Below are 15867 nucleotides of genomic sequence, written 5' to 3' on the forward strand. Positions count from 1 at the left end.
TATTATGAGGCGGAAGATTCTCACATTGTTCTGTGGATTGGAGAAAATATGGTAAAAGCTCGCTTGGATGTCTCTTTGCATATTTTAATGACATGGTCTTTTTTCTTACAGTTGGCAAATAAGTACTGGGCCCCACGTGTCAAGAAAAAAACTACCCTTTGAGTCAAAGGTAATAGCTTACTACATTGTTCAGTGCTTCTGTCTTATTTCAACAGTAAATGCTAGATGTAATGGGAATTGTTACAACTATTTCAGAGATACCAGCTTCCCTGGCTTATTTGTACATTTTTAAAATACTTTTGACTGCATTCTTTTTTTAATTTTGATTCTCATTATTGTTTATAAATCCGAATATTCTGTTGAAACACAATGTACTTTGCATGTTTCTGTGCTTTCAAAAAACAGGTTGATTTTTGCATATTTTTCTCCTTTATTTTGTTCCCGCGTTAAATCCTTTAACTTAGGATTTAGTGAATAAAATGTTAACATGAAGCATTACTATAGTATTAGTGTTGATGGTGACCTAATATGAGATTTTTTGCCATATTTTTGGAAAAGAGGGGTTTAATCTTTACTAAAGCAGCAATTTGGTGCATATCTAATCTTTCTCTCTTTTTCAAGGTATGAAGATGTATATGGAAAGAATTGTTAAATCAAAGTATGTACATTTCACTTTCTGTATTATATTCATATTGAAGAAATGTTTCCAAATTTATTTTTAAAACAACAGTGTGACTCTGAACTACGTAACTGTATAGTAGTCATTGTAAACTTTGGCGCGTTACACCACCGCCATAAGGAACGTCCTTAGGACGTCCCATTTGAAAAAGGGGCGTCTCTTCCAGACGCCCCCTTACCCTATTACGGACAGAGTCCGTAACAAATGGCGGCGGCCGTTCCACACGGCAGCCGCCATTTTGACGTAGCGGACGCTCTTGCGTCTGCACGTGGTGGCCCGGAAGTGACGCTGGCGAGTGCGCGCTTTGGCACTTGCGGCGTCTCTTCCGGGTTGCTGGAAGGAGCGCGTTTTGCACTCCTTCTTTGCCAGCGAGGAGAGTCGCGCGGTTTGGCTGCTGCAACCCTTCGCGTTGCAACCGCAGCAGCCCCGAGACCGCCCCTTTTGGGCGGTCTGTAACGGGCCCTGGAGTGACATGTACTTCAGACTTCTTAGTATGATTAAAATGCCAGGGTGCTGTGCTACCATTAAAATAGCACCAAAATGCATGCCCGAATTACTGTTTGACCAGAGGAGTGGAAATTATAAGTGAGCCATATTCAAATTCCCAAATGTGAAGGGTTAGGTTGGAGAATGCCTCTTGGTACTTTCAGCTGAAAAATGCTCCTGAATAGGTCTGGCCCTACCATTAGAATGGATCAAGGGAGGCGGCCTACTCAGGTAGTGGATGCTGGAGGGACAGCAGCCACTTGACCCCTTTTCTGACTTCCTCCCTCCAGTCTTATTTTGTTTTGTGCAACACAGTCCCAAACCACACACTACAGTGATAGCTTTATACGGTCAACCAGAAGATGCAGAAATTATTGCACTACATTTCCAAAACTTACTGACTTAGTGAATAGACAAAGATGGTTAAAAAAAATCACAGAGAAGAAGAAAAGTGATTGTGTCAGGGATCACGACAGGGGTCTTCAAGTCGGCATCTTCATTTTCAATATTATAGAGAGTGTATTTAGGCAGACAAAATGTTCAGGACTTGCTTCCAGAAAGAATCAGAGAAGTAACCAGAAACAAAGGAAATAAAAGTGGCCGTAAGTTTCAATTCTGCATTGTAGCCATAAAATCTGCCCCTTTGAGTTCTGGTATGTCCTTTTTCGGTATAAAGTCAAAGGTCCCTGTGTTTAGTAGAGTTGCCTCACCACGGGAAGAGCTTGTACTCTCGATCTGGAGAGGAACTTAAGTGTTGTGACAGGCAAACATCCTGTGAAGCCCATTTAGATTTAGTAGTCAGTAATAGGCCTTTCTCCTGTGTCCTCATCAAACATGTCCATGATTGTGCCAAAGAACTAAAACTCCAAGCAGGCTCATAGACTAGAGAGTATGGTGAAGTGATTTCCCCAAGGAGTAAGCAACTCATAAGCTAGTTGTTTTACTTTAATAAATAGATAAATAATTGTAACTATATAAATAATTGTATTTCATATTCAATTTCTGACTGTCCAAAGCTTAAGGAACTTACTGTGAATGTTGATTTTGATCTGCCTATGAACACTACTGTTTACAATTTTGGGAGTTTGGTAACCAGAATAGTAAATTCCAAGGCACTCTGGCCACATACCTATTTGCAAAACATAAAAAGAAAAGCCTTCACTTCATGAAACTAGAGATGGGACCACACCTATTTCAAAAGAAAGGAAAGGTTAGAACAAGTAGGTGGTTGAGAGTACCTTTCATTGTTACCCTGTATGCTCAGATTGTATCCTCTCCAAAAGCTGGTTTACAGTTGTTCAGCAGTGGATTGCTTACGCTCCCAGCTTGTAACCTACTGCATATTTCGACTATAAGTGACCTCATGTATAAGTCGAGAGCAAGTTTTGGGGCTAAATTAGGGATTTTGATATGACCCGTGGATAAGTCGCGGGGTAAAACTTAGGAACATATAGCAAGGATTCAAAGGTTGAAGCAAAGCAAACAATGTCAGAGAACTTACAAAATTCCAGCAGACATAACTCTTTGTGCTTACTCTTAAGACTGGATGGATGAGACGTAGAGAATTCAGTGCTCTCCAGGACAGTTATACTCTTGCTTTTCACCAGGAGATGGTTTCTCCTTTTAACATAGGAGTTAAGATACAGTACTTACATTGACCCTGTGAAAATCGACTCAGGTTTTTTGGGGTCAATTTTTTGACCTAAATGTCTAGCCTTATAGCTGAGTATATAGAGTAATAGAATAATCACTCTGAGCAGCCTTCTGTATGAAAGGAAGAAATATAAAACTGCAGTATTATGGAAGTTAGTTAGAAATTCTGTAAATGTGCTCAAGGAACTCTGGATAACTGGATTAACATTTCAGGTACAAAACAATACCTGTCTTAGTACATTTCATGTACAATATGTACAAGTACAAGATGTCATAAGTAATTATTATTTATTATTATATTATTATTATATGCCGCCTTTTCCAGCGGAACAAGGTGGATTACAGCAAAACTATAATAAAACAAAATAATAAAATCACATTTCAAAATCACCAATATATATGACGTAGAGCGAGAATCATTATTATTAACCTTATTTATAACGCACTGTAAATTTACACAGTGCTGTACATACAGTCTTTTAATTAGACGGTTCCCTGCCCTCAGGTTACAATCTAAAAAGACACACACAAAAGGAGAAAAAGAGCGAGTGGTGGGGGAAGGGGATGAAATGTCCCCCCCCTTGCCTACATCTCCCACCGCTGCTGGCAGTAATGTGGTGATGATCTGAGAGCATGATGATGAGGAAATATTTGTATAACCCCGCTCTTCACCCGCCAAGGCAATCAGGGCGGCTTACAATCTTGCTAATTAGACATTCCCTCCCTCAAATTTACAATCTAAAAAAGCAAGACCAAAAAGGCGAAGCCTATGAGATGAAATGTCAGTGTTGCAGTGTGAGATGTTCAAAAGCATTCAAAAGTCCCAGTGTCTCTTAGGGAATTAAATCAAGGCATTTGTGTTTGGATACAAATCACTGTATGGAAAACTGATATAGGCCAGAAAAGGTTTATCTGTCTCCTCCCCCCCCCCCCCCCCAACTCTTGATTTCAGATTTGCTATTCGGAAAATAATGCTTCTAGAATTTAGGTAAGGTTTTTGAAGCAAGAAAACACATTTTAATGTTTTTATTGTGTTTAAAAACCAACAACAATGTGACATGGTGTATAATACTCATACGCTAGAATGTTCCAGGTTCAAAATTTGTCTATAGCCACAAACTAAGGGGACTTTTGCAAGACCCTTATCCCTGTCTTAATCTGCAGCACGGAGACATTGTAATAAATATACCTTACAGGTAGTTAAGGGATTGCTGAGATTAATTTTCAAGAGCACTTTGTCTATTCTAAATCCTGACTAATGATTTTTGGTTTCTAAGATGAGAATGAAGCTCAGTAAACACAGTTGTGCCAAAGCACTGTAATTCTTCATTCTTTCAGTCTCCTAAATGTAAGCTGTACAGTTAACTTTGTACAGCCACATGGACATGCTGGCTGGGGGGAAAGTGAGCTGTAGTCTAAAACCTCTGCAGGGCACCAGATTGGGGAAGTCAGTTCTATAGGAAATTTAGCATAACATCATGTACGCTTAACAGTAGAGTACATAAAAGCATTGACGAAACTGGTGAAAATGATATTTCCAACTTTTTTTTATCACTCATGGTCATGGATGATAATGAATCTGAGCCTAAACACAAGAGTTTGTTTTATAGCTCCATTGAAACTTGCTTTTGCATTAAATCTATAATGTGCAATTAACAGATGCTAACCCCTGATTAGTTACACTGAAGCACTTTTGATCTTCTGGTGAATGAAATAATAAAGTAGTCTGAAAAACCAATTAATTGGGCATTTGGTGTGTCACAAAGAAACATTGATACTGAGTGCTTGGAAAAGGATGTTTTAATGGGAAATTTGAGCTATAAATACTGTAGAGAAAGGTGCATAGACAATTTTTATTGTTCAAAAGAACATTCTGAGCAGTTTTCCCTCTCTAGACCAATCTCTGCTGGTGGTGATAATAACCAGAAATAGGAATTGGGTGGAAATGAGACACAGATAGAAAGGTTGTGCTTGGACTTGATAGAAAATTGTACGCATAAGACAATAGAGTCTTATTTTTTGTGCACATTTTCACATACCAGGATCATGGCATTGTGGAACCATGCTTGCTTTTTTGTAAGTGTCTATGGTGTTGGTGTGATTTCCCCCTTTCCCCATGTTTTATTTGCCATAGTAATGACTTGTATAAACCAGATTTCTTTGGAGATTTCAGGAGGCAATGGGACTTCTGTTTTTGAGTACCAATGCAAATATCTATTGAAATCTGTCCCTCAGGTAGTGCAGATGTGTATTCTCTTCCCCCTGTACAATCAACATCAATTAGTGTTCAGCCTAATATAATGCTTGTACCAAGTAGATATAATACTTCTTCAATGAACAGAACCATCCACAGGGCTAATTCATCTGCCATGTTTGCTTAGACTGATTTAAATAGCCTGAGTAAGTTTTGCTGCAGAGGCTTGTGTTGGAGAGGTAAAACTGAAAGCTACTCATAAATCATGCTGATGGGTCTTATAGGTAATTATGCTTCTTATCCCCTGATGAGTGACACATATGGGTGGTAACGCTTTTGTCTTTTCACTGTTCACAGCCAGTACCTAGAAAATTACTTGTGGATGAATTATTCTCCTGAGGTGTCCAGCAAAGCTTATTTGATGTCAATCTGTTGTATGGTGAATGAAAAGTTCAGGGAGAATGTGCCAGCATGGGAGGTAATAGACATTAATTATTGCTAGCAGTAACTTTGACCACCATTTGCAACTTTCACATTGCCCACTTAAAGTGTCATCGAATGTCAGAAGGTTCAATATTGGCTGTCATTGTGCTTCATCTGACATATTCTTGTGTACCCTTTTTAAACAGTAGCATGCTCTGGTTGAAGAATAGCAGTAGACAGTTCAAACGCTTCACATTGGAAAAAACATCAGCATGAAACAAATTGTTTTAGTGATTGAGGTGCTCCCTCTGTATTGTTGCTGGACACAAATGCTGTCATTAAATGGTGCATTTTAAAATGATTTCTAAATATAAGGGCAAGAGAACTTGTCATTTATGTAAGATGGCTTCATTGAAACTTCACCAGGCTCATCTTAAGGACATTTTAACATCCCAGAGTGGCTAATTTCTAAGCCTCATGGTTCCATTTTGTGTCACTCCATTAACTCTGAAAGAGATGTGATGGGCAGGGAGAATGGTGACCAAGGTAGGAGGGAAGGGAATGAAGCAGCAAGCACAATAGTACTTTTAAAAGTACTGCTTTTTTGTGGTGAGCTCTTGGTTTCTTCTCAGGGGCAACCCACATGAGAATGTTCTCTATCCACTACTGATGGTGATTGTGTCGGTATAAGAGCCAGTGCTCCTTTTTCAACCAGTGAAGGGAGACATCAACCAGTGAAGGGGAGACATCCTTATGTGGGTTCTTCCTTTTCACATATTATGTCATCCCATTGCTGAAAATGCATGCAGTAAGAACTAATGTTCCCTGTTCTTCCAAATACATACATAGTATGTATTTGGGACCAAACATTGTTTATTAAGAATCTACTCATAACAGATATCATGAACCTTCCACATTTGTTATTTTGCAAAGTTGTTTCTGCTTAAACTCCCAACATATTAGTTTCTTAGAAGTAATATATGCTGAGACCATAGTTGCTTCTGAGAAATTACATTTTTGGTCAAGCTGCAAACCAAACAAGTATACTAATAATAAACATCAACTATTGACAGCAGTAACTGATCCACAATTTGCAATATCCACATAATGATGATAATGATAGCAGCAGCAGCAGCAGTGGTTTGTTTGTTTGTAGTTGTTTTTTTGTATCCCACCTTTCCCTCCAATTTGGAATTCAAGGCTACTTAGAAAGGTTAAAAACAAGTACAGCTTCAAAATTCATAACATACAAAATAGAAACAGAATTAAAATCAGCTAAAAGTAAGAATTTTAAATGAAGGATTTCCACTAGTGACAATAATATTTTTAGATCACTGAAGGCTTATTATGTTGTCCAAAGGTATAATCCTTGTATTTTGCACCACCTACTTCTGCAGCATCTAGATATGGGGAGGTATTGACAAAAAAAATATTAAATTATTTATTTACTTTATATGTCTCTTGGTATGGACCCAGTGTTAATGTGGTAACAGTGGTATAATCATTTTCTCTGTCAGAAAAGATAAATCGCTGTATTTCCTACTGTGTAATAACATTTTAAAAATCTGAATGCATCATGGAACGATCATTTGCTTTCATGTATAGTCCTTTAAATCTGTGTTCCAGTTCTCACCTGTCCAAGGAGTGAGATTGTGTCCACTGGGTCACTGTCTGTGCATCTGCTTGTCGTTCCCTTGCTCTCCATGTGTTCAGAAGATGCTGAGAGATGTGTACCTGCACATATGTCATATCTGCAAACATATTCCAATTGTCTCAGGTAGCATCATTGAGACTTAATTAACTAGTCAGCATGCCCATCTTCCTCTAAATACATGGTGGTCAGTGATGGGGGACAACAGGCACTATCCGACTCCAAGCATTTACTTTGTATGTGGATGTAATGGTGAGAACAGAGTCAATAAATCTCCTTGACTTTCTTTTCTCCTAAATGATGTTCCACTTGAACTGCTTGCTGATCTTTTTGATCTTCCACTTAGACCTTCAAAAAGAAGCCAGAGCACTTCCCATTCTTTTTCAAGCGTGTGCTGGATGCTTCCTTGGTTGAGAATGACAGTGAATTTTCTCTCCAAGAACAGACAATACTCTTACTCTTCCTTGATCACTGCTTCAACAGTTTGGTAAGCATATTTGCTGAATTTATTCTTGTTGCAGTTTGCCATCTTTCTCACACCATGGATTAGTGCCTGTTGCACTTCTTGCTGCAGTCTGCTTCTCTGTTAGCCTTTCCCACCTATACATCATGCTGTTGTACCGTTCCATCCTCATTGGTCACAGTTTTTGTTTGGGTTGGTGTTTGTTTTTGTTTTCATCAAGGAACTCTGTCACATCTATCATTTAGCAAGTTAAGATTGCAAAAGCCTCTGTAGGACAGGGATGGGACCCATGCAACCCTCCAGACATTGTTGCAACTTTTGCTGGCTCTAGCTAATGCAGCCAACTTCTGGAGGACCATAAGCTGCCAACTCCTGATAGAGAGGCATTCTCAGCAGCTGCCCCTCTGCTACAGATTTCCTTTTCCTTGAAACACATTAAGAGTGTAGATTTGGGCATATTTTGGAGGTGTGACAAGCTCTCCTTTGGGCAGTTATGCAGTGGTCAGGGCCAGGATGTAGGAATATGTTAATGCAAGTGAGACTTGTCAGGGATGATTTAATTTCATTTTACAGCCTGTTCACCATATGATAAGGGGGGTTTGTTTTTTAAAAAACTTTAATTGAAAATTTATGTTTACTTAAAAGGCTGCTCTGAAGTGATCTCAGCAAAATTGCAGAATCAAACAACCTCTTTCCACAATGGACTATTTGTTACAGTGAAGTTAGAAATACAGTGAACAACATAACTCTTGGACCTGCAACAAGATGTTTCTTTGAGAAGGAGAGCCAGCTGTACCTTCCTTCAACCTATTTCATTCCACTTTGCCCCCTGCGTAGTTAACATGCCTAGTCCTAATTGACTCTTTTGTTGCCATTGTTAGTCATTTTTTCCTAAATCTTCTTTCTGTGAGTTCAAATACAGGAATTTCCCAGGCATTCTGATAATCTCCCTGGTAGTTCAGTAAACATGTTTTAGCTACATTCTCATCATAATGCACATCAGTTTGCAGATAATGATAGGTCAAGATACATGTTTCACTTTCTATCTCTGTCAAGAAATGGTGGATTATAAATCTGAATTATAAACAGATAGCTTCTGGAATGCGGCAGTTTTCTTGTGTAGCATACTTTATTTGAATAAATCAGGAAGCTCTTTTTTATTAACCAGGCTGCTCATAGTGTATTTGCCATTTATGGTAGCTCAGCAAGGCCTCAGTAAGTCTTTGTTGTTTGCTTGTTTGCCAGAAAAATAACTTAAAGGCCACAATTTATGTTTGTTGAGATGCATTGAACATTACAAGTCACCATTTTTATGTTTATTATATATTACTGAACCTGCAAGCAGATTTCTGTTATGAATCCTCTCAAAAGTTCTTTTGGGTGTTGGAATATAGAAAATACTGAAATTTTTTAGTTCAGAGTACTTACTGTTCTAATTTTTTGTTGTGGATTTTCAAGTAGAGCATATACTGTGGCATAGTGAGACTGCTGTAGAAAGGGTACACGGATTCAAGCATCCGTGAAAATGTTCCAAACAAGTATAAATTTCAAATATCAAACCTTGATTTTCCATTTTTATGAAGGACACCATTTTGCTGTGTCATTATATTTAATGGGACTTGAGCATCCATGGATTTTGTTATCTACGGGGATCTTGGAACCAAACCCCAGCATATAACAAGGGTCCACTGTATTGACAAAAATTAGGGTCACCTAATGCGCTTTTTCTTCAAAACCTATGTAAGTATCAGACCTATACAAATATGCTAATTGTATGTTTAATTTCTTGTGGCAGGAAGTTGATTTGATTAGAGAACAAGTCCAGCAGCTCATCTCCCTGCCAATGTGGATGGGTTTGAAGCCTGTAAGTGTTTCACATTAAGAACCTCTGAAGTGTAGCACAGACTTGAAAGTTCATATCACTGACAACCAAGAATAATTGCTATCTCTGATGAAAATATATAGACGATTGTATAGACAATCCTTGAGCAGTAGTGGTCTGTTTTAGATCTGGATGTTACCCTGGGTATATTTAGCCTCTTGTGCCCAGAATAAATTTTATTTGGGGTTACAATCATATTTTCCTTTCATAGAATCCCCACCTCACTTTCTAATGAATTGTTGTCTCAAAACAGATCCTGTCTTCAAGGGTATCTATATTCATAAGTTACCAGTTTTGAAATACTACATAAATGACTTTTTCTCTGAGTTCCTTTTCTAACAATCATATTGAAGAAGCTTCAAGTTCTTGTCCTGTCTGGGTATTTTAATGGTTATAGGTTAAATTGAAAGCACAAGACAGTGGTTAAATGCTGGTACTGCAGCCACCCATAACATTGTAAGTTTGATCCTAGAGGAGGGCTCCAAGTTCCACTCAGCCTTTGTAGGTTGGTAAAATGAGTACCCAGCTTGTTGGGGACAGTTGACTTACACATTGTAAACTGCTTAGGGAGTGCTAGTTCACTTATAAGCGGTATAGAAATGTTGTTGCTGTTTGTTGAATCCTGAAAAATTAAGTGTCCCCTTCACCGTTTTAGGCTCGTCTGGAACTTGAATTGAAGAAGACTCCAAAGCTTAGAAAATTTTGGAATTTGATCAGAAAGAATGATGGGAAAATGGATGAAAATGCACAAACACAGTAAGTTTAAAAGTAACAATGAATTGCATTTAAAATCTAGTATGTACAGATTTGTACTCTGTTGTTTTTTTAATAATAACTCTTCTGCTTGGGTGAAGCCCTATTTTTATGTTCTATGCTGGGCTGGTATCAACGTCTTGTGTCTGATTCACACCATGAGCTGGGCTCATGTAGCAGTATTCACTTATGAGAATTTGGGAACAATCCTAAAACTCACTGTTGGATTATGTGTGGACCTTTAACCCACTCTAAGACTATCTGTGTCATTCAGACTCAGTTTTGTTTTTCAGCCAGAAGACTAAAATGTAGTTGATAATTATCTGCTCTTAGATTTGAGACAGTGTAGCCATTATGTAAAATACTTCTGAGTGCTGTGCTGGTATACACAGCCTCTGGTGTGCAGCCCAAATGGGGAATAATGTGGAATCCATTTTGCTGTGAAGTCTTCCTGAATAAATCGGGTTAAAAGATACACAAGATAAGAACTACTTGAGCTAGAAAGGATAACTTTTCTATTCCCTCCCAGAATTTTTTTTAAAAAAGTGAAAACCTTGCTGCCTTTTAAATGATCTTATTTGTTCAAATGTTCTGTTGTTCTTTCCTTCCTTTCACACAGACTTAAAGGCAGCAGTCTGCATCTCTACTGTTTTCAGTAGTTTTCAGTGTCATATGGAAATTGTCACACTGCGTGCAGTTTATTGACTTTATAGAACTAGACTGGAAGAATTGCTTAAGTTTGGTTTGGGAATCTTCTAATTCTTTTCCTGATTTCAAACATTTTCCAGAAATATTTTAGGGAGCTACGTGTACTATATACTCAAATTGTCGGTACTGTATATATCAAATAACAATTCTCACTACCAGCCCCTGTAAGTTTATTGAAGATCTACTGGTATTATAGGAGAGTAATCTTTTTAAAAAGGCTATTATCCTAAATATTAATTCTATAACTTTCTGCTTTTTTTAGAGCATACCAAGAAAGAAGATTTCTTTCACAATTAATTCAGAAATTTATCTCCGTATTAAAATCAATACCACTTACAGGTATGTCATGTGAAGCTGTGTATAGACCCCCTTTCACTTCTTCCATGTTTCCTCTTTCCTTAAATTTAGGTATATTGTCCAGGAGGGATTATGTGCCTTCAAGCTGCCTGCTGACTTATGTTGACCTCTTAAATTTCATTGAGTTTTCCTAGTGAAAGAGTACTCAAGAGGTGGTTTACCATTGCCTTCCTCTGAGTATAGCCAATTGAACTTGGTATTCCTTACCAATCTCCCTTCCAAGTGCTAAGCAGGTCTGATCCTGCTTAACTTCAAGGGTGGAAAGGATTTGTCTATTTAAGCTAAATAATAATAATAATGAATAAAGTTTATTTATATTTTCCGCCTCTCCCATGGATTGAGACAGGATTACATCATTAAAATGATACATAGTACAAAATACAATCAATAAAACTAATACTGAATTCACCAACATTCCTATTCGTTCTCTAAAATAGCAATTCAACAATTAGCCAACAGTCATAGTCAAGAGTGGCACAGTCGTCATAACCTTTTATATGGAGTCCAGTGGATAAGCCCACTGGAAGAGATCTGCCTTGTGTGCCTTCTTACAGTATACAAAACTATTAAAGTTACAAGAATTTAGACTTGTGTAGATCATAACATGGTGTTTTGAAAAAAAAAATGCAGAGAGAGAAAAGGGGCAACCTGATGAGCGGGAATTGGGCTCAAGTACATCAAAAACGGTTTCAATTTCTTCAGAGCCCCGTTTTCCCTCTTCCCTTCTGTAGCTGCTGCTTGACAAAACTATGTGAAGGTGGACAGTAGCACCGTACAGTTTTCCTACTTAGCAACAAACCAGCAGGATGCAGCTTAAGCTTCTCAGAACTCTTTGATTGGGAGTGAATTAGCCGGCAACAGGACCCTCATGAGTTCAGAGTAGCAGCCTGATTGCTCTTGGGGTCCTCTTGCTCAGTAGTTTTAGACCACTGCTGCATTGAAGAATCTTGGGTAAACTACCACAGTGATTCAAAAGCTCTTGAGAACTAGCTCCTTCAGAACTGTCAAACTCTCTTACTCACAAACATGACATATGGATGGATGAGAACAGGGAGAGAAATGGATTTCCCTGATGAAAAGACACCCAAAACACCTTCTTTAGGAATGGAAAACTGAACATCTTAAGGATATTAGTGGTTTTAACTAATGGCAGCCTTTCAAATGATTAGGTCACTTGTACAGTCTTTTTTAAAAAAACAAAACTTTTCTTGAACTCATGCTGAAGCTGTTATAAGTTTGAAATAGTGTTCATGAATAAATAAGAGTTTGTGATTGCCCGTTTGCAAAATACCTCTCAAAGTTAGACATGCTTAGCTTTAAATTAAATATTATTATGTTGGTCTTTTTTATAAAAATATTTGCCAGGGTTTATCTCTTCCAGCTGAAAGAAAAACCTAGTATTTCAAGGATATCTACCATCTGAGATCTTAATTTTGGAATGGCTACGCTTGTCTGATACTCAGTTTAATTTACACTACGTATCTCTACTTTGTTCTTTTTTCTCCCCCCTTATTAGGCAGTTTCTTTGTGGTGGGGGGAGGGTTGATTTTAAAAAAACAGTGCCAGTGTTATAATTTAGACTTCATGAATACTTAGGGGCCAGTGAATAAGTTGCTTTCCTTTTGTGGCACAATACCATTTGCCAACTGTTTCAATATTCTCTTAAAAAGATTTTTTAAATTGTTTAAATCATGATGTTAAGAAAAATCGCTGTGATTTTTATTGCATGTTAGAACATACAACAAGCAACATTTGTTTCCGTGATATTCCTAAAGACGTGCAAAGTAAGTGATGGAAAGAGTAGACATCATTGGAATAAAACAGCAAATATTTAAGATGTTTTTATTTTATTTTTAAAAAGGAAACTACCTTGATCCTTTGGAAATAAACTCAGTACATTGTAAATTTGGTCCTTCATGGTACCTGGATTAATTCTTGCCAACACACACCAACACATTGCTTGCCAACATGTGGTAATCATAATATTGTTTAATGTTAGTATGCTACCAACTGTATCTACATATAATCATAAACATAATGTTCAGTGTTGCCAATTTCCAGGGAATTCTCTGAATTAAATTAATTTCTTTCTGGGGATTTTGACTGAATATGCTGGTAAATATTGGGTAATTCTGGGGATTTGGGATTTTGGTAAAACATTCTGGGCAATATCTTCGAGGCTTGTTGGCAACACTGGTAATGTTACACTGTTTTTTAAAAAAAAAAATTTTTTTTACACACTGGATTTTAGTGAATATACCAAAATGAAAATAGTAAGGGCATCCATCATAAACTGAATCTCAGTCTTGGGGAAAAGGTGGGGTGTAAATTGTTTAATTGATTGATTGACTGATAAACTTAATTCACCTATGTGAATTAGGTGAATCACCTAAGACCTAGAGTACTGAAATAAACATTAAACAAGAGCTGTTAGGTTCTGAATTTGCATTGAAAACATTATTAATCAGTTCCAGGATTAGTTTGTAATTCTTTATGTTTACTTTTAGGTCCTCTCTCTATGGATAAAGTGCACTATTGTGAAAGATTCATTGAACTCATGATAGATCTAGAGGTATGTGAACTGTAAGATGGTATTAGATAAACGATTTGTACTGGATAACCAGGAAAATGGGTGTTTGTGTCATGATGGAAACACAATTAACCCAAAAGGTTGAAATATTAGATAAAAGAGACTGTCTTATACTGAATTCTAGTGTTAGTTAACCTAGCCCAATATTGTCTACACACTGTCTGTGACTGTCCAAGGTTTTTCCCTACTTCCACCCCTTCCTTTATATGCTCCGGATTGAACCTGGAACCTTTTGTAAATTATGTGCTTGATCACTGAGCTACACCTTATTTACCTATAGCACTGATAAGCAAAATCTCATCTGAATCCCATATTTCCTGTCTCAGTCCCAAATTTTGGGGGATTGAGAACATCAGCTCTAAATCACCCCTTGCTTCAGAGAGATTTCTGCTGGTATTGCAGGCAACCATTGTTGGAATGTATTTTTGTTTTTATTTAGAAATGGGTTTAGAGCTCTGGTGCCAGATTGAGTGATTTTGGAACCAAACCCCAGTGTAAACAAGGGTCCACTGTATTTCCTTTTGACCTTCTTGAATATTTTCCTGTTTATACTCACCGAGTAATCCCTAATACCTTGAGAGAAGGAAATATCCTGTCCTTCTGTTTTCTCTGTACATTACAGAATGTAAATCCCATCATGTCCCCATTTCTTGTCTTTTTTCTGATAAACAATTCTGTGAACATTGTTCATCATTACATTTCCCACTTCTGGATCCCAACTACATCCTTTTTGAGATGGAGCAACCAGAAGTGTGATTGTTATTTGTAAAGCAAAGGGGAGACATGGCATGTACTGTGATCTGAATATGACAAGAACAGAAAGAAATGTCAGTTTCAAGCAACCTTCAAGGAGCATTTGTAACCTAAGATGAAGTGGCGATCTTAAAATGAAGTTGGTGTAAATGGTGAAATTAGCAGTGTCTTCCATGATTTTCAGAGTTACTTTTTAAAAATCCTGAGCTTAGTTCATGAATCAGCAATTGCCAGTAGTCGTTATTTTAAATATGATTAGCTTGAGAACCTCTGTTTAACTGTTCCTCCTCCAGAAGTATTTTTTTCTGGTGGTCATTCAGGGAGGGAGTAAAGCTGTGCTTTGCATGCCATCCAGAGCTTAAATCAGCATGTAGTTCTGTGAACTAAGGGGGGGGGGCTCTCTTTACATGGGCGAATACTGAATGCCTTCTTACAGAGTTGAGTAAAAAGCACATATTTGGTGTAACCAAGTTTGTTGTTGTGTCCCTTTGAGTTGTTTCTGACTTAAGGTGACCCTAAGACAAGCCTAATACCTCAACAGGATTCTGGAAAAAGTATGCAACATCCATTATGAAAAGAGTAACCTACAAAGAACAGAAGTTTTGATCTCTAAATATGTTCTTGTGTTTGGCTAAGCAAAAAGCAGAAAAACTCTCTGTGCTTCCAAGGAGCATCATAGTTGGTATCAACCACTCCAAACTGCAGGATTTTGTCCCCAGAGAGAGGGTATGTTAGGTTTTCAGCTGGGACATTGCTGGATCGTAGTCAAAATGCCAAGCAGCAGAACATTTCATGTTAGTTCTTTCTGTGCTGAGGGCATTACAGGAGAGTTAAAAGAGTTCAGATAATTTCTGAAGCCTGTTGTGCTGATTGGAACTGGCAAACCAGAAATAGGCTATAAAAAGCCATCACATTTGTTCTCTTATAGCTTGTCCCATCTGAACGGAGTGTCTTTACATATACTTAAGATCCTTATGCTCCTCTAGGGTGTTTCGTATTTGGTTATATTTCTGTTATGATTGAGACTAAACTATTTGAACATTTTGCCGCTTAGCAGTGATGTGACTTGCATGTGTTCTGACCAGTTCAGATTTATTGGCAACAAATAGAGTCTCTTCCTCATACCATTCTTTAAAAAAAAACATCAGTGCTTGCCGTTTTGTATTTTGTCTCTCCAAAACCTAAGTGTCACCATCAGAGTTTGTTCTTTACTTTTTTGTGCCATGTTTCATAGGCTGTAACTGTAAAAGCTGTAGCATAATTTGAAGTCGAAGG

General features: G+C 37.7%; 1 protein-coding gene across 2 annotated transcripts in view; it reads left to right on the forward strand.

The window, feature by feature from the left end:
• The first annotated feature begins 612 nt into the window (after nt 1-612).
• Nucleotides 613-15867, forward strand: part of AQR (aquarius intron-binding spliceosomal factor) — a 71790-nt gene continuing 56535 nt past the window's right edge. For both annotated transcript variants that reach the window (XM_042464365.1, XM_042464371.1), the window contains exons 1-8: nt 613-658; nt 3771-3806; nt 5370-5490; nt 7433-7573; nt 9345-9413; nt 10087-10187; nt 11155-11231; nt 13757-13821. In XM_042464365.1, the coding sequence (XP_042320299.1) occupies nt 624-658; nt 3771-3806; nt 5370-5490; nt 7433-7573; nt 9345-9413; nt 10087-10187; nt 11155-11231; nt 13757-13821 (645 nt within the window). In that variant the 5' untranslated portion in view covers nt 613-623. The remainder of the gene's footprint in view (nt 659-3770; nt 3807-5369; nt 5491-7432; nt 7574-9344; nt 9414-10086; nt 10188-11154; nt 11232-13756; nt 13822-15867) is intronic.

Source organism: Sceloporus undulatus, chromosome 1 (genome assembly GCF_019175285.1).
Source record: "Sceloporus undulatus isolate JIND9_A2432 ecotype Alabama chromosome 1, SceUnd_v1.1, whole genome shotgun sequence".
Lineage (NCBI taxonomy): Eukaryota > Metazoa > Chordata > Lepidosauria > Squamata > Phrynosomatidae > Sceloporus > Sceloporus undulatus.